The 27,156-nt window shown below is 33.7% G+C and overlaps 3 protein-coding genes across 3 annotated transcripts in view; 1 reads left to right on the forward strand and 2 right to left on the reverse strand.

The window, feature by feature from the left end:
• emp (epithelial membrane protein) overlaps positions 1 to 17,088 on the reverse strand; it is a 93,845-nt gene extending 76,757 nt beyond the window's left edge. The window contains exon 1 of the mRNA XM_090118691.1: positions 16,855 to 17,088. The gene's annotated coding sequence lies outside the window, so the exon portion shown is untranslated. The remainder of the gene's footprint in view (positions 1 to 16,854) is intronic.
• Positions 17,089 to 18,320: 1,232 nt separating this feature from the next.
• LOC149895651 (uncharacterized) lies at positions 18,321 to 25,632 on the reverse strand. The gene is made up of 6 exons (XM_090118561.1): positions 25,424 to 25,632; positions 24,547 to 24,694; positions 20,530 to 20,583; positions 20,245 to 20,355; positions 19,468 to 19,905; positions 18,321 to 19,079 (listed from the first exon to the last, which is right to left on the reverse strand). Exons 1-6 carry the CDS (start codon positions 25,562 to 25,564, stop codon positions 18,340 to 18,342), a joined length of 1,632 nt encoding a protein of 543 aa, XP_089974687.1. The 5' UTR covers positions 25,565 to 25,632; the 3' UTR covers positions 18,321 to 18,339.
• A 389-nt stretch (positions 25,633 to 26,021) lies between these two features.
• LOC149895652 (uncharacterized) lies at positions 26,022 to 26,924 on the forward strand. The gene is made up of 2 exons (XM_090118669.1): positions 26,022 to 26,263; positions 26,436 to 26,924. The coding sequence occupies exons 1-2, from the start codon at positions 26,110 to 26,112 to the stop codon at positions 26,864 to 26,866; spliced, it is 585 nt and encodes a 194-aa protein (XP_089974795.1). The 5' UTR covers positions 26,022 to 26,109; the 3' UTR covers positions 26,867 to 26,924.
• Positions 26,925 to 27,156: the final 232 nt, after the last annotated feature.

A 27,156-nucleotide genomic window follows, 5' to 3' on the forward strand; every position in this document is an offset into this window, starting at 1 on the left:
TCAAGCTCAAATCTCAGAAACTACTGGTTCGAGTTGTAAAATTATTTTGTAATAGATAGTTATTCAACGACTATATTTATAAATAATTTGGAAAATCCAAAAGTGCACGCCTCATAATTTTTTTTTAATAAATATTTATTAATTATTATTTTTGTTTATTTAATAACAATTAAACCACATCGAATCAGACCCTGAAAAATGAAAGGGTTCTATTCCTGAGCATACTCAAGCGTAAGAGAAAAAAAAAGACTCGATTAGTAAAGTATTTCGGTCGCTATCGTGTTAACAAGAAAAAGGATCCGCACATACAGACACACGGACGTCCAAGACAGAACTTTTTTAAACTGTTTTTTAACTAGTTTAAATAACAAAAATGACATCAAAAATATCATGAACGTTAAAAATAGTGTTTTTTCTTAATATGTGTGTGTATGTATTATCTTACAAGTGCAATGTATGATACATAAAGACATTTTAAGTTTGAAAAATCAGATGTTTTGCCGTTTGCGCGAAGTGACAGTAGTACCCACCTCAACGCTTCGCTTATGAGGCGTGCAATAGATGGCTATTATAAGCTATATTAAGCACGAATAAGAAAAATATTGTAATATTGAACAAAATCTTCCTTTTGCTTTTTGAATTTAGTTGTCTCATTTCTGTTCTGTCGTTTATTCAGACTTCGGCCCATTTTAAAACGTACTGAGCATAGTACTAAGGGCCGATTTTTCAATGCTTGGTTAAAACTTATCCGTCCAATAAAGTATTGCATGATAATATTAAAATGTCACGTAAACTGTCAAATACGGACAATTAGAATACGTTTTTAAAATCGTAGTTTTATATATTATTCGACGAATAAGTTTTAACCAAGGATTGAAAAATCAGCCCTTAGTCATTTATCTATGTCTACTTTTTACCTACTATCTTTGTCTTTTAAAAGAATGCAAATTCATAAATATCATCCAGTATACAATAAATACACAAATAATCAACAATATTTCCGGCACATCATTCGACGATACATAACGCCAACGCGAACGGTACATTAACATCAAACGAACATAGAGCTAGAGCATTCTTTCGTGATCTTTTAGTGTAAACGAAACGTATAGTCGAGTTTTTTTCAGTATTAGAACATTGCATAGAATATTTTCGAACGCACTAAGAACAACGAACACAATTAGACTTCTTCTAGAAGACTTTTGAATCGTCATAAGAAATTTACATTTACCACGAACGAATGCTCTACGCCTGTTTACACTAAAAGAATTTGACATAGTGGGGTTAGAATGAGCATTCGCTCGTTTAATGTAAATGGACCGTCATATACAACGTCGACACTTACATAATCACACACGACGTTACGAAAAAACCTCAGTGAAAGTGCGATCACATATTTAACGCGATGTGACGCTGCATCGCGATTTCATTTTGTTTTAGCTGTGTATATAATAGTAGAAGTCCGCCTGTCTGCGCTCGTGGTACATAATATATATATTTCAAAGAAAAACCCTCATAGTTCCCGTTCCTGTGGAATTTGCGGGATAAAAGTAGCCTTTGTCTTATTCTGCGTCTTCAGCTACCTACATACCAAATTTCATTGTTATAAGTTCCGTAGTTTTTACATGAAAGAATAACAAACATTCAACCTTACAAACTTTCGCATTTATAATAAATTAATTAGTATTAAGTAAGATAGAACTCAGGGAAATGCGACTTGCAGTTCCAGAGATGGAGAAGCGTACAAACAAACACTTCAATTTTATATTATTAGTACTAGCTGTCCCGACAAACGTTGTTCTGCCTTACTCTTATCGCTTAGTTCTAAGTTCTAACACACGAACGGCCTAGCTGCCGCTCGCAACTTGCCGTTCGTGTGTGAGAACGCTTAGGGGTATGAAAAATCGATGTCCAATTCTCAAACCTAAACACGAGTATTTTATACAGGGTTACTTGTAAAACACCGGCAACCTCGCAGGACAAGATAGCTAACATCATAAGTAACAACATTTGTTCTACGACTTTTGATAATTTGTTAGATTTTATTTTCATACAAAAATAAATATTCATTTAATTTTCCGTCTGAATATTATAAACTCTACGCCTCCCAAAAATTACGTAAACAAAAAGCGAACGAGAGGGGGAAGGGGGCGTCGCGTCGTCCATCCGATAATTAATAGAACATAGACTTACAAATGTAAGGAGAGTACAATAAAAGTTTAAAAAATCATTTAAAAATAATTTATTGCGTTATGCCAAAAGTCGTAGAACAAATGTTGTTACTTATGATGTTAGCTATCTTGTCCTGCGAGGTTGCTGGTGTTTTACAAGTAACCCTGTATATAAAGAAGACGATGATACTAAGAAGAGATTATGATCTATGAGAAATACATCAGGTTATATGTTGTCTAAGTTATTTGTTATTTATCCGATTATATAGTTTCGTGTTAAACCATCGAACGTCAATTAAATACAAGTTCATATAAATCATCTACTCCGTGATTCCTTATCATCAGAGCAATTAATGCGAATATATATTAAAATAATTTGGAAAATCCAAAAGTGCACGCCTCATAATTTTTTTTTAATAAATATTTATTAATTATTATTTTTGTTTATTTAATAACAATTAAACCACATCGAATCAGACCCTGAAAAATGAAAGGGTTCTATTCCTGAGCATACTCAAGCGTAAGAGAAAAAAAAAAGACTCGATTAGTAAAGTATTTCGGTCGCTATCGTGTTAACAAGAAAAAGGATCCGCACATACAGACACACGGACGTCCAAGACAGAACTTTTTTAAACTGTTTTTTAACTAGTTTAAATAACAAAAATGACATCAAAAATATCATGAACGTTAAAAATAATGTTTTTTCTTAATATGTGTGTGTATGTATTATCTTACAAGTGCAATGTATGATACATAAAGACATTTTAAGTTTGAAAAATCAGATGTTTTGCGCGAAGTGACAGTAGTACCCACTACCCACCTCAACGCTTCGCTTATGAGGATTGAGGCGTGCAATAATAATAATCCAGTCTAAAGGAGTCGGTTACAAACAAACATACAGGTGAGGCTAATATAACTACATAGCAAAGTATATAAAATTACGCTACAATTTTGATGGGGATTGTTTTAACAGATAGGGTGATTCAAAAGGTACGTTTCAGTCCTACTAATATTATAAATGCGAAAGTTTGTGAGGATGTGTGTGTGTGTGTGTTTGTTACCCTTTCACGCAAATACTACTGAACCAGTTACAATGATATTTAGCACACATATAGAGGGTAACTTGGATTAACACATAGGATAGGTTTTATCTCGGAAATCCCACGGGAACAGGAACTATGCGGGTTTTCCTTTGAAAACGCGGGTGAAGCCGCGGGCGGAAATCTAGTATAATATAATAGACTACAGGCCCATGTTGCAAACTTTATGGGTCATTTGAACCACCAGGTATCTAGAACGATATAAGAGCATAAAATAATAAGATTCAGCACTATGCCGTCACTTGTAAGCTGTCCAACTGAGTGCAGATGAGAATTCGAAAGTACAGGTAGAGATTTTTTCCCCTTGTCTCCATGATTTTTGTACGGCGTTGCGGAATAAGCAGTATAGAAATACATAGTATGACACAGATGCCGTAGATAATGAATAAATCGCATTTAAAATCCGGTAAAAATCTTTGATTTCTAAAATCTAAATCCTTGTAGAGCCAAAATAGACAAAAATGATTTATCTCAAGCATGTTAAACGTCTAGTGCACATATTATTTAGATAGCCTGACAAAAAGCTATTATTTGTACAATGAAAGAACACAATACACATACTCATTTCCTTAACAAGTCGGCTAAGGTCACGAACATTAGCATACAATATAATATTACTAGCTTACCGCCCGCGGCTTCGCCCGCTTTGTCTAAAACCTAATAAATTATATACTAAAACCTTCCTCTTGAATCACTCTATCTATTATAAAAACCGCATCAAAATCCGTTGCGTAGTTTTAAAGATTTAAGCATACAAAGGGACATAGGGACAGAGAAAGCGACTTTGTTTTATACTATGTAGTGAAGAAGAGTAACCATTGCTATGGCAGTTACTTTTTGTTCCCCTGAATTCCCAAAAGGAAAATAATCTATTTTATTATTGAAGTGAAACTTCTTTAGGCGCGTTGAGAGTAAAATTTCAAGATAGCGTCATGACAATACCGTCACGTCATGGAGTAAAGCGACAATTTTGGTATCTTTGAATCTTGCTAAAGAATTTTCACTTCTGACACGTGTGCTTGGCACACACGCTCTTTTTTTAATATTTAATGTTTATTAAATCGAATTAAAGTTAATAATTATGGAGTTGCTTCCTGAAGTTGGGACAACAGTAATTTTTGCATAAGAAATGCGATGGATGGAGCATTTTCATCAAACGAGCGAATGCTCATTCTAACCCCACTATGTCAATTTCTTTCAGTGTAAACAGGCGTAGAGCATTCTTCGTTGTTCTTAGTGCGTTCGAAAATATTCTATGCAATGTTCTAATACTGAACAACACTGAATTCGAGTTTTCGTTTACACTAATGTGCTAAAAGATCACGAAATAATGCTCTTGCTCTAGCTCTATGTTCGTTTGGTCTAAATGCACCGTAAGATGAGCGAATTTCGATAAGCCAAACCAAGTAATTATGAATAATAGTTTGGTAATTGATTACCGAAATGAACAAAGGTGTTTATTATAACATATGAAAACAGAGCTGACTTCATACAATTGAATTTGGTTATTATCAAAACAAACACAGTTATGACTATAGCACAGATAATTCATACTAATATTATAAATGCGAAAGTAACTCTGTCTGTCTGTTACTCAATCACGCCTGAACTACTGAACCAATTTGCATGAAATTTGGTATAGATATATTTTGATACCCGAGAAAGGACATAGGATAGGTTTTATCCCGGAAATCCTACGGGAACGGGTTTTTCTCTGAAAACGCGGGCGAAGCCGCGGGCGGAGAGCTAGTATATTATACAGTGTGGAAATTTTCGATGGGCCCTGGAGAGACAATACTTCAAAGTTTAAATACTGAAGATAGAAAATTTTGCTGACAGGAAACATTCGTTTATTCCTAAAAAGAAATAGAATTGCATTCAAAGATTTTCGAAAATTCACTTGCATCGACCGGGAATCGAACTAAGTAAAAATTAAAAAAAAATAATATTAGTTATTTTATTCTTCAAATCGATATATCATGGAGTAAGGCGACGATTTTGGTATCTTTGAATCTTACCCAAAGAAGTTTCACTTCTGACACGTGTGCTCGGCACATTCGCTCTTTTTTTAGTTTATATGCATATAAATGTTTGTAGTTTTTAAAAGTGCATTATTTATAAGTTAAAATTTGCAGTTTTATTTGTAACTAGCCGCTCCGCGCGGTTTCACCCCCGTGGCTCCTCTCCTGTTGGTCGTAGCGTGATGGTATATAGCCTATAGCCTTCCTCGATAAATGAGCTATCTAACACCGAAAGAATTTTTCAAATCGGACCAGTAGTTCCCGAGATTAGCGCGTTCAAACAAACAAACAAACAAACTCTTCAGCTTTATAATATTAGTATAGATAAAATGTATTTTCTTTCTCTTCTTTCTATGTATACATGGGATGATTTCAAAACAGTGGCTTTACGATTTTCTACATAGTCATCACGCGTAGGGTAATTACAACAAGTAACGACGCGAAACGATCTCTAGTCTCGAGATAATTAGTTTTAATACCGGTAATTGAAATTCCGCATAGTAATGGATATCCAGCTTTTTGCATAGGGATATGCATAATCTAAACTTTATATTATAACTAGCTTACCGCGCGCGGCTTCGCCCGCTTTGTCTAAAACCTAATAAATTATATACTAAAACCTTCCTCTTGAATCACTCTATCTATTAAAAAAACCGCATCAAAATCCGTTGCGTAGTTTTAAAGATTTAAGAATACAAAGGGACATAGGGACAGAGAAAGTGACTTTGTTTTATACTAAGTGAAGCTGAAGAGTTTGTTTGTTTGAACGCGATAATTTCAGGAACTACCTACTGGTCTGATTTGAAAAATTATTTCGGTGTTAGATAGCCCATTTAAGGTTATAGGCTATATATCATCACCCTGACCAACAAGAGCGAAGCAATGCGGGTTAAACCGCGAGGCACAGCCAGTAACACCTAATTTAACCGTGCTTCCTTGTTTTTGTGGCTAATCAACTTATCAGCTAAATTCACTGATGCAAATAATATACATATATCCAATTAGTTTATATCTAGTTACATTTGCCATATTTGTTATTTTTTTCATCCATCTACATTGTTATTATAAATTTTATCACCTTGTTTCTATAAGTATATATTTAGGAATAGCGTATTGCATATTGTATTTTTAGTTTTACAGCATTAAAATGCTCATTACTTAAAATATTTTAAAGTTAAAATCTCGCCTCACAATCGATATTTTTTATTCTACGTTCTTTTTACCCACATAATTTTTAAACAAGCACTTGTTCAAAATTGTTGACTGACAGGAAGACCTTTCAAATATTGTACACTTATCAAGGATCGGTGACAATACAATAATTTCATGAGCGTAAGCATATTTTAAGCGTATTTTTTTTTTCACGTTATTATTTATTATAGGCGGACCGCGGATGTTACTACCGAAAATTTTCTATTCTTCAAAATATCAATTTTCCCACCATTTTCGTGTACCTACTAAGTACTAGCTGACCCAACTTTTCGCACTTTGTCGTTCCATTTTTCATAAACCTCCAACTTTAACCAATACATAATAGCTTAACAACTTAACGATTCATTAGGCTGGCTAGCCTCGATCTGACCATGCTCCAGCGATCTTGGCTTACGACATTATGCGCAAGGTTTTATTGAATTGGGTCAAATCTGTTGTATATGGACTGGGGTATATATCACTACATAGTATAAAACAAAGTTGCTTTCTCTGTCCCTATATCCCTATGTATGCTTAAATCTTTAAAACTACGCAACGGATTTCTATGCGGTTTTTCAAATAGATACAGAGATTCTCGAGGTAGGTATTAGATTAGCACAGATAATATAATACTAGATATACTAGTGTATATTATTTATTAGGTTTTAGGCAAAGCGGACGAAGCCGCGGGCGGATAGCTAGTAGATTATAGTCATTTCGTTTATTCAGCACTAGCCGCTCCGCGCGGTTTCACCCCCGTGGCTCCTCTCCTGTTGGTCGTAGCGTGATGGTATATAGCCTATAACCTTCCTCGATAAATGAGCTATCTAACACTGAAAGAATTTTTCAAATCGGACCAGTAGTTCCCGAGATTAGCGCGTTCAAACAAACAAACAAACAAACAAACAAACAAACAAACAAACTCTTCAGCTTTATAATATTAGTATAGATTATCAGTCAATTGTGAGCAAACATTCGTACAAAAAATAAATAAAATAAATATTTTAAACTAGCGGTCCGCCCCGGCTTCGCCCGTGGTACATAATATTTACGTTTTCTCTACATAAGAACCATCCTCGTTCTTCAAGGAATATAATAAAAAAAGAATTATCGAAATCGGTTAAGCCGTTCTCGAGTTATGCGCTTACCAACACATTTCGCGATTCATTTTTATATATAAGAAGAAGATAATAAACGCGCATCTCGCAATCTCAGGAACTACTGGTCCGATTTGAAAAATTATTACGGTGTTAGATAGTTCATTTATCGACGACGGCTATAGGCTATATATCATCACGCTAAGACCAACAGGAGCGGAGCACTGCGGGTAAAACAGCACAGCTAGTGTTGTATAATATGATACAAATATAGTTCATAAGTTCAGGTATTAGCTCAGAAAGCCACACTTAGGTACTAGGTATTTAACAATTCTCGTTCTGCCATTAATTGATTTAAACCGGTTTTAAATCCAAGTTTAGATCCAGGTGTAACCTAACCGGAATAAAGCAGGTTAAAGTATTGCATTTAACGTTTTATCCGTGTAAGAGGGTTATGTAAATAAATGCAAGATTGGTCAGTGACCCGGATTTGTTTGAAGGGTATTTCCTGGGGAAAAATAACTTTTAAAAAGGTATTTTATAAGGTAACTAGCGGTCCGCCCCGGCTTCGCCCGTGGTACATATTTACGTTTTCTCTACATAAGAACCATCCTCGTACTTCAAGGAATATAATTATAAAAGAATTATCGAAATCGGTTCAGCCGTTCTCGAGTTATGCGCTTACCAACACATTTTGCGATTCATTTTTAGGGTTCCGTAGCCAAAATGGCAAAAACGGAACCCTTATAGTTTCGTCATGTCCGTCTGTCCGTCTGTCCGTCTGTCCGTCTGTCACAGCCGATTTACTCGGAAACTATAAGTACTACAGTGATGAAATTTGATGGGAATATGTGTTGTATGAACCGCTACAAAAATATGACACTAAATAGTAAAAAAAAGAATTGGGGGTGGGGCCCCCCATACATGTAACTGAGGGATGAAATTTTTTTTTTCGATGTACATACCCGTGTGGGGTATCAATGGAAAGGTCTTTTAAAATGATATAAAGTTTTCTAAAAAACATTTTTCTTAAAGTGAACGGTTTTTGAGATATCAGCTCTCAAAGTCGTAAAAAGTATGTCCCCCCCCCCTCTATTTTTATAACTACGGGGTATAAAATTCTAAAAAAAATAGAGGTGATGCATGCTAATTAACTCTTTCAACGATTTTTGGTTTGATCAAAGTATCTCTTATAGTTTTTGAGATAGGTTGATTTAACTGTAATTTATTATATTTGCTGCTACGGAACCCTTTGTGCGCGAGCCCGACTCGCACTTGGCCGGTTTTATTATATATAAGAAGATTCGAAGAGATTGAAAGTTTATTATGCAGGCGGGTTTTTTTTTAATTTCCTCGATAAATTGCCTGCGTTTTCTAGATTATTAGATATACAAAAAATTATCCCATCCAATCATTGGTTTTTAAACATTGAATTAAATTAAGGAAATTGCGATATTAATAGATACAAAAGTCATTAAAATTTCATACTAAAAAGGACAATAGTAGTATATTTTACAATATTTATCCCACCAAAAACATTTTCATGTAAAATGTTGCCAAGACGAGCCCATATGACTCGCACTGTCAAAAAGTTATCAGATCTCATGTAGAGCCAAGCTTCTAACACTACACGCCCTAACTCTACAAGGCCTAACTTCACAAACTCTACACGTTAGTCAAAATATGTGGCTTGGCCATTTCGCTACATTCACATCGGCGTAAGGTGAAAAATTAATTCACTGTTCATTACTTTTGTGTTATACAATAGTTCTTGTAGTAACGAACGGCCAAGCCACATATTTTGACTAAGGTGTAGAGTTTGTGAAGTTAGGCCTTGTAGAGTTAGGGCGTGTAGTGTTAGAAGCTTGGCTCTACATGAGATCTGATAACTTTTTGACAGTGCGAGTCATATGGGCTCGTCTTGGCAACATTTTATCGGTCAATTAGGGAAAGCTGGCATGTTCACAGTACTCACACTTATGCAATTTCACTTACAGTATGTTCAAAAATAAATGCGACTCTAGTTTCATTTTAGACTTGAATTGTAAAATGGGTGCGTTGTAGATATGTATATGCAAATATAATTACTTATGAAAGCTCTCATAATTTAGATACCTGTAAAATTATAATTTAAAAGTAAATCAATTGATGAAGTTAATTATTTATTCTAATAATAATAAATTGGATAAAAGTATTAATAATCATTCAATTATCAAATAATAATTAAATTCCTGACTTTGGTTGAGTAAAGATATCTAAGAAATATTATATTTGTAGTAAGTACGTAATACCTACCAATACGCGCTAACAAAATATATCTGTTACATGTTTATTGTATAATTTTCACATTATTGGTTTTAAACTCAAACTCAAACATTTATACAATTAGACTTCTTCTAGAAGCACTTTTGAATCGTCATATTAACATTTACCACCAATTCAGAAAGCAGTATCTATAGAGAAGAAGAAGAATCTATTTAATCATAATCGTAATCTTCTACTTCACTGTAACTTTCATCGCTCGAAGAACTCGATGTTTCGTTGTCGGAATTTCTTAATGTTATTATAAATGAGTCAGTGTAATTATCTACTTTTGGTTCTAATTGAATATATTTTTCCTCATGTTCTCGCGTCTTTCTCCAAACGTCACTAAACATATCCAGACTAATAGCATTTGCTTCCTTTCTAAATAATTCTTACACAGTTTTCAAGTTAAAGTTCACATTTTGTGATGGGTTGAGATCTTTGAGGTTTGCATCAAGTAGGTAAAAATTGTGTATAGTTTGGCTTATTTTTTTTAATAATGTGATAACTCTGATTATTAATTAGTTATTTGATTTTTGAAAACAAAAATGCCGATTTTAGTCAAAATTTATATTTTTCTAACAAGATCCTTATCATCCAAATTTCCACCTTGGTGAGAAAAATTGACATTTCTAATGAAAATGAACAAAAAATTAAATGATTTTATTAAATACTGTAAAATAGTCTATAATTCTTCCATTTACTGTATCACAAAATTCTTCATAGATTTTTAGATATTCGTACTACACCAATTACATCACCCTGTATTTATAAACAATTGCAAAATATGACACATACATAGGCCGGGAGATACTGACACAAAATTTCGGGTCATTTGTAACAGAATGGCGGTTCTACAGAGGTCTTATTACGCAATGACTAAAAGAAAAATGATGGTCAGAACTCAGAACGCTGGTACCGGCGGACTAGTCGCGTGGGCGTTAGTCGAAATCGTCGGATAAATAGCGAAAGTCAAACGATTTACAAATCGTTTGACTTTTCCGCGGTATGGCGACCATTTGGAATCGTCTGAAAAGTATGGCATGGCAATTTTAGTAAATGGCTGCACGACGATGGTTACCTGTGCAAAAGTGAGCCTGGTACAAATGGTTGAATTGTTTTTTTTTAAATCAACGCATTCACGTCGGTATGGCGGACTGTAAGTCACATCGTAACTGTATGGCATGACACTACCGCCTACATCTTTTTTAAGGGCTATCGGTAAATTCTAAAATTTTTGTGTTACAAATCGTTGGACTTTCGCTATTTATCCGACGAGTGTGACTAACGCCCACGCGACTAGTCCGCCGGTACCAGCGTTCTGACCATCATTTTTCTTTTTGTCATTGCGTACTAAGACCCCTCTAGACCGCCATCCTGTTACAAATGGCCCGAAATTTTGTGTCAGTATCTCCCGGCCTAACATGTGCAATGTGTAAATGTGTTGACGTTCCAGCTCTTCTTAATATACCTATACATGAAAATGTTTTTGGTGGGATTTCATTTCTTTTTGTAGGTTGTTTGTAACAATTTTTTTTTTAACAAGGAGTACCTATACATATATATATCTAGGGGAACCAAGTTTTAGATTATTAGATTAGACCTCTAGCGTCATCAAAATTTAATTTAAAATTACAGGTCTCATACAAACTCCCATCCCCTAGTTTAAGGGGTTGGGGGATGAAAGTTACAAGTTTTATAATTTTTTTGTTGTTTGTGTGCTAATACTAGCTTACATACAAAATTTCAGCTTTCTAGGACATTAGGAAATACCTTAAGAATTTTGATGATCATCAGTGAGTCAGTGACGAAATTAGCGTTTTTTAGATATAAATAAAATCTGAAGTATAAAAGCTAATGTAATTAAAACTTAATATGTTCAATAAGTCCGCTATTGACAATATATCCCGAAAATTTTGTTGATCTAGCATAATCCAAACCCAAGTTATGAGGGTTCAAAAAAACGTCGAAGCGCTTCGAGAAAAGGTAGGTAGTGCCCGTGCGCCTCGCTTGGCTTGTCTTGGCGGGGGCACTACCGTGCCCCCAGATCCGCATATCGCGATGATACATAAATGGTACATACATACAACCGCACTTCTCGCCACAAATTAAAATTCCACCCTCACCACCTGCATGCACGGCGGTCTACCACAGTCCGCTTTTCTCGGCATTTTTTACCGAGAACAACGACCTTGTGGAACGATTTACCATCTTCTGTGTTCCCAAATGGATTTGACGGGGAAACCTTCAAGAAAAGGGCATATTTATATCTCAAAGGCCGGCAACACATTCGCGGTGACCCTAACATCGCGAATGCTTATGGGCGGCGGGCATCACTTACCATCAGGTGACCCGCCTGCTCGTTTGCCCGCTTTAACGATAAAAAAAATGGTTGTTTCCATATCACAATGCGGATTTGTTCTTAAAAACAGTCTGGTATTAATCAAGAACTTCATAAGGTAATTTGGAGAAAGTGAAAGTTTATCAAAATTATGCAGGTGGGTTTAATAATTATTTGTTCACATAATTCTGACTCATTGTCGTTTTTGTTTTAGCATAAAAGATGTTTGTATTATCATATTATTTTTCTTGTGCCACAGAGATGTTTTTCCGTGAACGTGCATGCACATAGGGACAGCCGGGGACATTTCAGCCGCTTGGCCAAGTGCGGTTTGGCAGAAGTTACTAATTAATAAACTTTTTCTTAAAAACAAATCTTTTTACTTTTACTTTTGACAGCAAATCCATTTCATTAGAATTGCCGGCTTTAATTACTACATGACTATAATTCACAATTGTATAATTTGAAGCCCCAATTCATTTGTCCAGAATCAAGTCTAACACACGTTAGGTACAAACAAAAAACCAAATACACACATGTAATGCTAATGTATATAGTACGATGGTGCAACAGCCACAAGGCAAAGTGTCGAAAGTGACCTTTGGTGACGCTTGGCGAGTCGCATCACGCGCGGTGACACTGCACACCGGATCTGAGCCTAGATAGCTATAGGACATTCGCAAAGTGTTGTATAGTTGTCAAATCGTTTAATGGCCGTTCCCAATATCGTATCTATCTTCGGTTTGACCCTACTAAAGATAGAAAATGCTATCTATCTTTTGTTTTGGCGTCCCAATAAACTTGCTAGCTAAGCTAACCTATCTATCGTCTGGAGGACTAACTGCTTACTAGAGGTATATATTTTTCTCTTTGAATTTGTATATTTGAGCGTCCCAATAACGTTTTGACAGTTGTCAGCCAGTAATGGCCGTTCCCAATATCTTACGATAGATAGCTAACCTTACTAGCTATCGGAGATAGCTGTCTATCTATAACCGTAGTTTGAATATTGGGAACGGCCATAAAACTTCAATCTATATTCTATACTTAATATTATAAAGCGTAAGAGTTTGTTTGTTTGTTTGAACGCGCTAATCTCATGAACTACTGGTCCGATTTGACAAATTCTTTCGGTGTTGGATAGCCCATTTATCGAGGAAGGCTATGGGCTATATATGTCACGGCTAAAGGTAGGTGAGAACATAAACTTAAGATTAGCCGGCTAAACTTAGGTTTATTTTCGACGAGGTGTTAATGTTAGTTTGTTCTATCTTTAGCCGGCTAAACTTAAGTGTAACCGCAGGCCCGTGGCTAAAAATGTCGGGGTGGGTAGATTTGGTTAGCGCCGGGCCGGTGGAGGGCTTGAGGGGCCCGCACAGTGCCAGAAAACACTCGCCCTGTTCCTTACATGTATTATAGTAACCAAATCTACCCACCCCGACTCAGGGCAGAAAGCTGGTGGCTAGGTTAGGTTAGGTTAGAACTCTTAAGACCCGCACGAGCCGAGCGAGCGCAGCGAGCGTGCTGCGGCAGCAGCCGGCGAAGTGCCAGAAAACACTCGCCCTGTTCCTTACATGTATTATAGTAACCAAATCTACCCACCCCGACATTTTTAGCCACGGGCCTGCGGTTACACTTAAGTTTAGCCGGCTAAAGATAGAACAAACTAACATTAACACCTCGTCGAAAATAAACCTAAGTTTAGCCGGCTAATCTTAAGTTTATGTTCTCACCTACCTTTAGCCGTAACATATATATCATCACGCTAAGACCAACAGGAGCGGAGCAATGCAGATGATACCGCGGAGCACAGCTAGTAAACAAATATCTTTGAATTATCACTAAAAACAACACTTGACACACACAAACGCGTACTAAAACATGACATACAAATCGTTTCTACCATAGATCGTGTAGATAGGTCTTAGACATTAATCTTTACGACTAACCCTAACTTTCTAGTAAGAAAGCTGGTGACATGTAAATAAATACTCATGTGTGTGTGAAAGTGGATTGCAAAACGGCTGAACTGATTTTGATGCTTTTGGGATATATAGTTGGCACAGAATGTGAAATTTTTATGATGAGTTTTTTAAATGTAAGGTCCAACTGTAGAGAAATTTCGATTTATTTTGATACTTTAAATAATGTAAAGAGCTGTAGCTGTAGCAAAACTTAAACTTATTTAGCTTAGGGGAAACAATTTTACATAAAAATCATGCAGCAAAATATCTGAAGGTAGTCGTATCTGTACCTACCGCTATCAAAATAAGCATAAACTGCAAAATTTCGAACAAATTAAAACAACTTTGTATTAGAATTTGCGAGCGAAAACAGGATCTTTCTTTTTATATAATTTCTATGTCTTTACTTATTATATTAACGAGCCAAGTCAGGCGTAAAGCATACACAGCGTTTATCAATGCCGTCCGACAAGTCGTTACGCAGTCGTTTGTCGTTACGTAGTCGTTACGTTATCGTGTCGCAATGTAAATAATTTTTAATGTGCTGCGCTCCAAATTAGCTATTTTATTGTGATCGGCATGTAGGTTATTATTACTTATGTATTATATGTTTAATACTTAGGTCTCTTTTAAATTAAAAAAATGTGTGCGTGTACTATTGTACACACGTAAGGAGTGAAACTTCTTTATGACCTTATTTTTCAAAAAATAATTTACTGTATCCAACTTTACAGAAATACGTCGAATCACGCGTGGTAGGGATAAGAAAAAGATGGCGCGTAACGGAAAAATGTCAAGCGTAAGTGTAACGATAAAATGCTGCACTAAATTTTTTTCCAACCCCGATGAAGAAGTTTCACTTCAAATACTAATCCGATCAGGTTGATATTTGGTATATAGATTGATAACATTCTACACAAGCACATAAGCTAATTGCACGCCTCATAAGCGAAGCGTTGAGGTGGGTACTACTGTCACTTCGCGCAAAACATCTGATTTTTCAAACTTAAAATGTCTTTATGTATCATACATTGCACTTGTAAGATAATACATACACACACATATTAAGAAAAAAGTCAAAAAACACTATTTTTAACATTCATGATATTTTTGATGTCATTTTTGTTATTTAAACTAGTTAAAAAACAGTTTGAAAAAGTTCTGTCTTGGACGTCCGTGTGTCTGTATGTGCGGAGGATTTTCTTGTTAACACGATAGCGACCGAAATACTTTACTAATCGAGTCTTTTTTTTTCTCTTACGCTTGAGTATGCTCAGGAATAGAACCCTTTCATTTTTCAGGGTCTGATTCGATGTGGTTTAATTGTTATTAAATAAACAAAAATAATAATTAATAAATAATTATTTAAAAAAAATTATGAGGCGTGCACTTTTGGATTTTCCAAACTATTTTTACACTATTACCACGCGAGTGAAGCCTCGGGATCCTTCTAGTAATCTATATACATATCTAACGAATCGTCACTTGCATACATATCTACGTTATAAATGCAATAATGCATTTAAATTACAATTTATAATTAATTCCACATACACGCTCTATTAAACCCGTTATTGTGTGTCAATGATCTACACATACATACACACATACAATGTATTCCTTGTACAGTCAGCAAAACGTAAAATCCTTTTATTTATTTATTGTTATAACTAGCGGTTCGCCCCGGCTTCGACCGTGGTACATATACTTACGTTTTCTCTCCATAAGGAATATTTAAAAAAAATTAACGAATTGGTGAAAATAATGCAAATTTTTCATTTAGATTTTAGTCAAAACGTCCATAGATATTTAGTATAGCAAATATTTATTTTTCTTCCAATACAAATGTGAAAGTTCGTATGTTCGAATGTCGGTTGCTCAATCACGGAACTGCTGAACTGGTTCGAATATATTTGGAATAATTTTTTTTTTTAATTTGTAAGTAGGTATTCGACGTTTTTTTCAGACTCAAATTTTTCACACGACCCTATAAAAATTCTTATAAATATAAAACCATAATTTCAAAAACTACACCATGGATAAAAAAAATATCATCCATTTATTTTTACTATTTTTTTAACAAATAATCAAAAATAAATTCAACCTGTCTTGCTGGCAACACTGTTACGATACCAAAAATATCTTGGACCATAAAAAATCAATTAATATTTAAATGATCTTGTGAAATGAGGTGAAACAGACAGTTACTAAATCACATTTCATTACAATATTAATTAATGAACAAAATTTGTTACATTCTTCTTAAAATTATGTAGTTTTTTTTGGTCTGTCGTTAAAAAAAATATAAACTATGAAGCAAAAATATACCGGCATCCATTACTTAACGACTATAATAATAATTAATTGACAAATTTTTAAAATATGCTAATTTCCTTTGATATGCATTGTTCAATAAAATTCATAGTATATTTTTTTAGAATATTAATTTTTGTCATACCGATAAACCTCACGAGAAACCAAGAAAATAATAAAACGAACGAAAATTATAGTATACTATACTTTGTTAATGTTAATAAGCACCATTAAGCATGTAGTAACTCTCTAATAATAATTATGAATACAGAAATAGCTATCTACGTTCAAAAATAATTGCCGCGATCATATCTCGACACATGACTGTAAATGGCATCAGGAGATGGCTTACCTCAACGGTGACCGCAATAACTTCAGAATTAAATACACCAACGTAAAACACAGCACAATTTTTTATTCGAGCACAACAAAAAAAAACGCAAAATTCACGAAAAATTTTGACAGCTGTCAAACGGTTCCCGCCAAAGAATTGAGCGGTGTTGTTTTTTTTTTTAATTGGCCAGTTCGTTGCAATGGAAACTCCTTCGTACAAGCGACGCACTAAACGGCGCAACGCTAACTAAACACTCGAGTTACTTGACCACTTTCCAATTTAAGAGACGGCGTACATTGGAGTTGTTTGTTTAAACAATGAATGAAGTTTTCTTTTGAAAAAATTAACGCAATGCTTGCTAATCTATCGGAATTTGGAAGTGAATAGATGCATGCAATTTACAGCCTGTAACGGTTGATTGGATTCGGATTTGATTTTATACGAGCAACGGATATCCGCGAAGAAATACGGCTAATTTCATATCAGCTATGTAGAGCAAACCGTTTAAAAGATTATTTGGTTTATTTATATAAAAAAATCAAGCCTCCTCTTGCAGGTAATGTAGTGGGTTGCAATAGCATTATTTTTTTCAAAAAAGTAGTAAAAAATAATATTGAAAAGTATACAATAAGAAGACCAACGATATAATATACGTTATTATATCGTTGCCTAAGGCAGTAAGAATTAAAATTTATAAATGAAAGATGCATACTGACATACGACTAAATTAAAGGACTGATATAATTAATTAAATACAATTTTTTCAATCAATCTTACTGACCGTCGTACTTTACTAAGCCATAGTAAAATTTAATTGAGAAAGCGTAACGAAGTTCTAAATACACGGATATAAGAGTCAAAATTGATTAAATTATTATCCGCGAGTGCTCATCTTCATTTTACTAGCGATCCGCCCCGGCGTCGCCCGTGGTACATGTTTACGTTTTCTCTCCATAAGAACTATCCTCGTACTTCAAGGAATATATTAAAAAATAATTAACGAAATCGGTTCAGCTGTTCTCGAGATTTGCGCTTAGCAACAAATTTTGCATTTTTTATATATTATAGACTGCTATCTACCTATCCACCCGCCCGCGGCTTTATGTAAACCAAATAAATGATATACTAAATCCCGCATTACATCCGTTGCGTAGCTTTAAAGATTCCGGCATCTACATAGGGACATAGGCACAGTATTACAATATATCTACAGGGATAGAGAAAGCAACTTTGTTTTATAATATTACTAGCTTTCCGCCCGCGGCTTCGCCGGCTTTGTCTACAACATAATAAATATAAACCTTCCTCTTGAATCATTCTCTATATTAAAGAAAACCGCATCAAAATCCGTTGCGTAGTTTTAAAGATTTAAGCATACAAAGGGACATAGAGACAGAGAAAGCAACTTTGTTTTATACTATGTAGTGATGCAGTGATAACATTATAGAATAGATGTAAGGTGGAGATATAAAATCAAACAACACTTTAAAATAAATAATTTATTCACTTCTCACTACACTTATGCCTCTTCAGACCGCCACTTTGCGCAAACTGCGTTTCACACACACCACATCTATACGGTTTCTTTCCCGTATGTACACTCAAATGTACTTTAAAACCGTTTAATTTTTTGTCACAAAAATCACAATTTTTCTCAATACCCGCATGTACCCGCATATGTTTCGACAAGTTCCCAATTTGTTTATTACAAACTTTACAAGTGTACGCTTTTTGTCCCGTGTGTACACGCATGTGACGTTTCAATTGTCCCGTTTCCCTAAACGCTCGTTTACAAACACAACACTCGAATGGTTTATCTCCCGTGTGTATACGCATGTGTATCTTCAGATATCCGCTATCCGCGAACGCTTTCTTACAAACCACACAAGAATACGGCTTTTCGCCTGTATGTGTTCGCTCGTGTAGTTTAAAACTCGCCATTTGTGCGAACTGCCTGTCACAGAACGAGCACAGATACGGTTTAACTCCCGTATGTACACGCATGTGTACTTTTAACGTAGTGTACGCACGGAATTGTTTATCACAAACGTCACAAGAATACGGTTTTTCCCCCGTGTGTTGTCGTTCATGTATTCTCAAGTAACTTTTACTGGAGAATTTCTTCATACAAATGGTACATGAATGCGGCTTGACGCCTGTGTGTGTGATATGTATGTGCCGCTTTAGGTGTGTGCGTTGGGGGAAACTACGACCGCATATATCACAAATGTACGGACGTTCACCTGAAAAATAATATAAGTTTTACCTACATAATATGATATAAGAATTGCTAAATAACTACATTCCAGGGCAATTTTTCTAACCCCAAATAAAACTTATTCGTCCAATATTCAACTAATACCAATGATTGAAAAATCAACCCTGAATGTGATAAACATAATAAAAAAACCTAGAAAAAACATTGCAATTAACAACTCATCCTATCGCTCATTAGAAAACTCTGCCCAATACTCTGCCTATGCTTTGGACAATATTTGATTGATTGTTATAGTCTGGTTGTTTATTGTAAGTCAATGAAGTGATTTAAAAAATATTGTTTACACATACTTCAGCGTAAATACCTAGTATGTAACACAAGAAAACTATAATTTAAAAGATAATTTTCCTTACCTGTATGCGTCAAAATATGCGATTTTAACGTTTGATTATGTCCAAACGACTTATTACAAATATTACATGAAAATTTCTTTTCTCCCGTGTGCGTTTTAAGATGTTCCTTCAAGCCTTTCTTTTTACTAAATTCTTTTTCACAAAAACTACATTTAAATTTGTCTGTATGCACTGCAAAATGCTTTATCAGCAGTCTTGCTGTATCGAAATTGATGCAACACAAGTTACATGTAAACACGTTATTTTCACTGTGATTCTCATTAATATGTTTAATTAATTCTTTATTCCGTTTGTGCGTTTGATTGCACAGTAAACATGTGTATGTTTTCTCTATTTTGTGTGTTTGTATGTGCACCTCTAGGGAACCATGGTAGGTGAATTTCTTTGGACATATATTACAGGAATACTTTTTCGTGCTGTCCGAGTTTTTGTTGCTATCTGAAAAATTAGGATTTAGCAATATTAAAAAAGGATATTATACATTGAACAAGAATGTGTATTATATCAATTATGAGTTAAAATATTACCTAATAAAATTTACATTTACATATTATTATACAGAATGTTTTTATAACTATTTTCAACCAAGTTCAAAAAATGTGTCCAATCAAATATACATATTTTATTTTGTTTGTTATCTCAACTATTTTCATTGAGAATGTATCAAACATTCAAACTTTACATTATGTACTAATTTTAGTACAGGACACGATACGACACGATACCTATACGACACGACAACGACAACGACACGACGAAACTTAATTCTTAACTTACCAACTTTAAGCGGTGCTATCCAGTCTGCATCAGGTTTTGATTCTTGACTCTTCAAATATACTAACGGCTCATCATCTATATCGGTGAAGACATCGAGTTGGTATTTATCACCTGGTGATGAAATTATTTCTTGATTATTAATATTAAAAGGTAAGCAAGTTTATTTATTTATTTTGCATTTTATTTCACACATAGGAAATAGAGATACAGAAAGAACATAAAATAAGAGAAAATATGTACAAATGGCGGCTTTAAAACATAATATATAAAAAGTAGCTTACAAACCATCTGTATCGTCCACTTGTGTTTCTGTTATTTCAATTTTCTCCATTTTTACATCTGAAAAACATAATAAAAACAGTCAAACACAACAACAACATTATTCATCATATTTATGGGTATTTTATAATGAGCAACAATATAACAAATTTGATGATTCTTAATATTTTATTTTGTCCAATTTACATTTTTCAATGTTAAAAGCTCCCATTAAATAAGTTAAAAAAATCTATTCGAGAGATACATTTTTTCTTAAATAAATATAATATAAGAAAAAATGACATTACATGTACATTTATTGACTTTTTGCATTTATTCCAAGCTGTCTATCTAGTATTTTAGCCCTTGTTGCAAGAAAGGTGTTTCATAATACTAATGTATATGATATAAATCACATAATTATGTAAAAACGATCGTCGTCGTGTTCGTCATAGTAAATACATAAAATTTAAGACTGGCAATCAATGATATTATATATAGAAACAAGAGGTAGATACGTCATCAACGCACCAAAACTGATTCCGTGAATTGGTCCTATTTGGGACCAATGCAATCAGTCAGATTGTCACCGGTCCCAGTGAGCGTATATGCCGATAGGTACATTAAAGTTGTCGAAAATGCCTTCCTGTGTGTTCAGAAAGTGCACGTATTCGTGCAAAAAAATAAAAAAAGATAAAGGAATATCATATCACAGCAAAATATATTAAATTATTACAGTTTAAGAGTAAAAACTTAAAATAACAATTTACAATTCTTTATGAATGACACTTGCTTGACACGTGTATTGAAATAATGAAAGGGATAAAACATTGCTTCAATCACTAGTGTGACAAAGCTAGCGTACACTGTGTTCAAAGATTATCATGTAGATACGATTATTGAAAATAGAACGGTTATTTTATTAATTTCGATTTGGGTAAATACTTGATTATTTTTATATTTAAATCCACAGTTTACATCCAGTGCATATAATTAACAAATATAGCTATTTATTATATACAATGAAATCGTGATGGCAAAAATGTTATTTTGCAATAATAAAATGATAAATAAAAATAAAATGATGTTGAATATACGTAAACATTAAAGAAAAGATTATCGCTACTGACCAAAAATGCTATTTGCTTTTCTGTAAATAGCTATTGAACATAAATTTTATTTGTGTTTTAGATAAAAAAGGCTTATACTTCATCCTTTCTTTTATTTCATCCTTTTTTTTCATCTAGGCACCACTATTATTATAATTATCCTACAAGTTGGAGTGATGACCTTGTACGGGTTTCGGGAACTGCCTTGAAACGAATAGCGTAAGATCGGTCCTTATGGAGTTCTATAAGGAGGATTATGCAGTATGCTCAGCAGTGGGTGTTTATCGGGTGAAATGATGATGACCGAAAACGAACACCACAGCTAGTAATAAATACTTAATACAGTTATATCTCCAAAAAAAAATTTTTTTTTTTCATTGTAATACGACATCATAATAATCATAAAATAGTAAATGAAATTGTCACATTTATTTACTTGTGCAGGAAACCTAACATCTATATTCTATAACATTGAACCTTCTGTGTCGTTAGTCTATGCCAATTACCATGGCAACTATTTGTTTATTTATATTTAATTGGCGAATTCTTATGACTTTTGCTTACACCTGCGCGGAAGTGACAAACTATCTTTGTCTTTTTTGTTTATATCATTTTATTAGAGCCATCTCTCTTATACAGTCTGTCAATGTAATAAATTAAGTAAAATGAAAATTGTATTTGTGTGTGCCTGACACTGCATATGAAGCATTTTTTTTTGGATATATTGTGAGTATATAACGTATCTATACATAAAATATCATTGCTGGCAATAATATAATTAAACTAGCGGTCCGCCCCGGCTTCGCCCGTGGTACATATTTACGTTTTCTCTACATAAGAACCATCCTTCCACTTGCACAAACATTAAAAAAAAAAGATTTATCGAAATCGGTTCAGCCGTTCACACATGATGCCATGACAACGCGAAACGGGTTTATATATATACAGTGGTGGACGTTTAATTAGAAACACGTAACAGGATGAAGTAGTCATCAAATTTATTTACTTTTGTGTATTAACGTTTTAGAGATTAAGCATTATTTCATATGTAATAGATCACCCGTTTATCTAGTTTTACAAGACATTGCTTAATTTTAATCAAAAGTTAGCTTACATTAATAAAATTAAACAACTTTAAGTGAAGTCTGATTTCCGAGTATTTTCAGTCTGGACAACAAATTAGAAACAGTACGGTTCAAGTGTTCCAAAGTCAAAACCTGTTGAAATGCCGCCAATATTTTTTTCTTCTACAAATATTTGCACCGTTTTTTAAACATTCCATCTAAAAGTTTCTGAAAATTAATTTGCTTTGCAGTACAAATGGGTAAAAGTAAGATTTGTGACCCATCAACAAGAAAAATAATTTTAAATTTACATTTTGACAAAAACTGGAGTTACAGGAAAATTGCAAATCATTTAGAGTGTTCGATAATAATATATTCAATGATACCGTTTATTTAAAAGAGCATGGTACTTCTGATTAAGTCCCTAAAAAAGCTCGACCATGAAAAACCACTGCTTGCGAGCATAGGCAAATAATTCTTTTCGCAAAGATGGATCCATTTAATGGTTCCAATTCTATTAGAAAATATGTTTTTGCAAACGTCTTAAAATCTCATACAATATAAGCCACGACGTTGTAAAGCCGTTGTTGTCTATAAAGATTATAACAGTCTAAAAACAACCCCATACATGCCCATACTATAATGTTTCCTCCGCCATGCTGAACTGTTTATTTATTATCTAAGGCCTGGTTAACTGAACGACGCGCGTATCCTTTGCCATCAGAATTGATTAAATTAATTTTAGTTTCATCCCAAAATAAAACATTTTCACTGGCGGACTGTCCACTAGTAATATTTCTTAGTAAATGAAAATCGTTGTTCCCTGTACTGCCTAGTAAGAAGCTGTACTTTTCTGGCGTCTCTCCCAATAAATTTTGCCTCGACTTACTGCCTGCGAATCGATCTCATCGACACATTGCGAGGTTCATCTTCGGAAAAAACCTAATTTAATAATAGAATTTGAACTTTTAAATGGATCCATCTTTGCCAAAAGAATCATTTGCCTATCCTCGCGTGCAGTGGTTTTTCATGGTCGAGCTTTTCTAGGCACTTGATCGGAAGTACCATGCTCTTTTAAATAAACTATAGCATTGAATATATTTTTATCGAACACTCTAAATGATTTTCAATTTTCCTGTAACTCTAGTTTTTGTCAAAATGTAAGCTTAAAATTATTTTTCTTGTTGATGGGTCACAAATCTTACTTTTACCCATTTTTACTGCAAAGCAAATTAATTTTCAGAAACTTTTAGATAGAATGTTTAAAAAATGGTGCAAATATGTGTAGAAGAAAAAAATATTGGTGGCATTTCAACAGGTTTTGACTTTGGAGCACTTGAACCATGCTGTTTCTAATTTGTTGTCCAGACTGAAAATACTCGGAAATCAGACTTCACTTAAAGTTGTTTAATTTTATTAATTTAAGCTAACGTTTGATTAAAATTAGGCAATTTCTTATAAAACTAGATAAACGGGTGTTCTATTACATATGAAATAATACTTAATCTCTAATACGTTAATACATAAATGTTAAATGAATTTGATGACTACTTCATCGTGTTACGTGTTTCTAATTAAACGACCACCACTGTATATATATATATATATATATATATATATATAGATTCTTGTATACCATATCGCTATTGATAACAATCTCTTTTCTTTTTACATAATAACTTAATTTATAATATACTAGCGGTCCGCCCCGGCTTCGCCCGTGGTACCTACATGTTTAAACTATCCTATCTCTCAAGTTGGATCAAACTGCATATGGTGTGCGATTTTATTATAATCGGTTAAGTGGTTTAGGAGTCCATTAAGGACAAATATTGTGACACGAGATTTATATATATATTAAGATTTATTACCTTTTAATAAATATTCGTTATAATACTGCATAAACCTCTCCTCACTGGAAACAACTAATTGTCTAAACATCTCCGCGTCTCTCAACCTTGGTATACACACTTCACATATTGTGAAAAAGTTTTTAGCACTGTCTACCACTGGATGTATCTGGAAATTGAGAAAATTATTTAAAATCTATACTTATATTATAAAGCTGAAGTGTTTGTTTGTTTGAACGCGCTACTCTCAGGAACAGAATTCCGTCCAATTTGAATTTTTTTTTCTGTGGTAGCCCATTTATCGAGGCAAGCTATAGGCTATATATCATCACGCTAAGACCAACAGGAGTGGAGAACTGCAGGTAAAACCGCAGGACACAGCTAGTAGCGTAATATAATAACTATAAAATGATATTATGTATTTATCTATATACTTAAAAATGAATCACCAAATGTGTTGCTAAGTGCAAAAGTAGAGAACAGCTGAACCAATTTCATTAATTCTTTTTTTTATAATGTACCTTGAAGTACGAGGATGGTTCTTATGGAGAGAAAACGTAAAACGTAAAGCCGGGGGGACCGCTAGTTATTATTTAACTCAAATTATTGTTTAGGTACTGTAATTTTACTTAGTTTTACTCTTGTATTTAAAGTTTTACATGCAGGAGCATTTCTTATTCTTAATATTCAAGGTTGTAGAAACACATTCATAAACCTGCATGAACAATGACATACTTTCAAGGGTTGAGGGAACATGATTACTTTCAAATTAGAATTTTAAATGAAAACCATCTAGAAATGTACAGTACTAAGCTCAGACTTTCAAGTTTACCTAACTATCAACCTGCTTTACTTAAAAATAACTTTAAATAATCTTATAAGAGAATAATAAACGTACAGTTATGTTAAACGTATTCTGTAGCATGTAATTAAATACTTCTTCACGTCCTTCATAGTTATACGGGTCGTCTAGACTTCTAAACGTGCCTCTTGTGTGACAACATCTACATATCCCGGTTATACTCCACGTTTCAGACATTTTCGTGGTTTATTTGTTTAAAAAATAAAAAACTTTTGTTTTGCTTTGTAGTAGAAATAAACAATTATTCGGGGGACGGGGTATGTCAAATGTCAAAACTTAACTGTCAAGTGTTGTCGTTTCATGTGGTTTTTTCACAGGTTTTTCGCATAGCATGAATACTAGGACTATGAGAATGTCTATGTCTTTTTAATAAATAATAATAATAAAAACATTTATTGACTTTTTGCATTTATTCCAAGCTGTCTATCTAGTATTTTAGCCCTTGTTGCAAGAAAGGTGTTTCATAATATGTACTAATGTATATGATATAAATCACATAATTATGTAAAAACGATCGTCGTCGTGTTCGTCATAGTAAATACATAAAATTTAAGACTGGCAATAATCTAAGTAATGTGATAATACGTCATTGTCAGGCTTCAGTGTACAATCCGTTTCTCACTCTATGGTACAATCTTTACAGTGTAAACACACTTAATAATTTATTTGTTTACTAAATCTTTGTGGATGATTTAGTTTTATTACATTAATGCGTATTGAAAATGTCGTCCGATAAAACACTTTATAAATTAATAATTGCAGTTAAAAGTAGACCTTGTATCTACGACCCTACCCACTGTATGCACAAAAATAAGAAAGTGATAAATAAATGTTGGAATGAAATTGCTGATGAACTGAATGAAAAGAAACAAAAAAGTACGTAAATATATTTGGTGCGCCGATTAGTCATGTTTATAATTATTTAAACATTTTGTGTTATATTGTGCCCCACACTTTATTTTGTTACTTAGCAATTAGCACTGTACAAGTTAAGGTACAAGCTCAATAACCTTATTAATTAATTATCTATTTATTTTATATTTTACAGTTGGTAAATTAAAACGACGTTGGAACGGTCTGAGGAGCAGTTACGTAAAATACAGAAAGGCAAATGATTCCACACGAGAATCCACATACTTAATCCAATACAAAAAATATAATTTCGGGCCACAACTGGAGTTTTTAGAACCTCATTTCCAGCATATAAATGAAGAAGAAGACAGTGACGACTCAAATAGTAATATTCCAAATGAAGTACCATATGAACCAGTTATTGACATACCTATAACTGAATCAGATGATATAAAATACCTGTTTTTAAGTTATGCCAAAACATTACGAAAATTATCACCGAGAGTGAAGATTTCTTTAAAATTTGAATTGGCAAAATTGTTTTTAAAAGCCGAATGGGAACAAATACAGGAAAGAGATTATAGTATACCATTGAAGATGGAAACACATTTCTCTGATAATGAATGAACTAGAATCTTGGAAAATCTAGTGGTTCTGAAGTTAATAAAATGCTGGATATTGCTTTGTGAAGTCTTTGAAACAAGGGACAATGTCATTTCCTCATGCATAATGTAGTACTAAGAATAAGATAATTAATATAAGAATATTTTTTAACAAATAATGACTATCCTTTCACCATATCAATGTTTCGATCTAAATTAAGCAAATATACCTATAATAACTTGATTAGTATACTAACTTGTCTATTTAAACTGTACAATGATATTTTATTTTAACTGAAAATTTTACTTATACGT

This window comes from Colias eurytheme, chromosome 30, assembly GCF_061535395.1.
Source record: "Colias eurytheme isolate Ceu_HAF_F1 chromosome 30, ilColEury1 Martin Lab GWU primary, whole genome shotgun sequence".
Classification (NCBI taxonomy): Eukaryota; Metazoa; Arthropoda; class Insecta; order Lepidoptera; family Pieridae; genus Colias; species Colias eurytheme.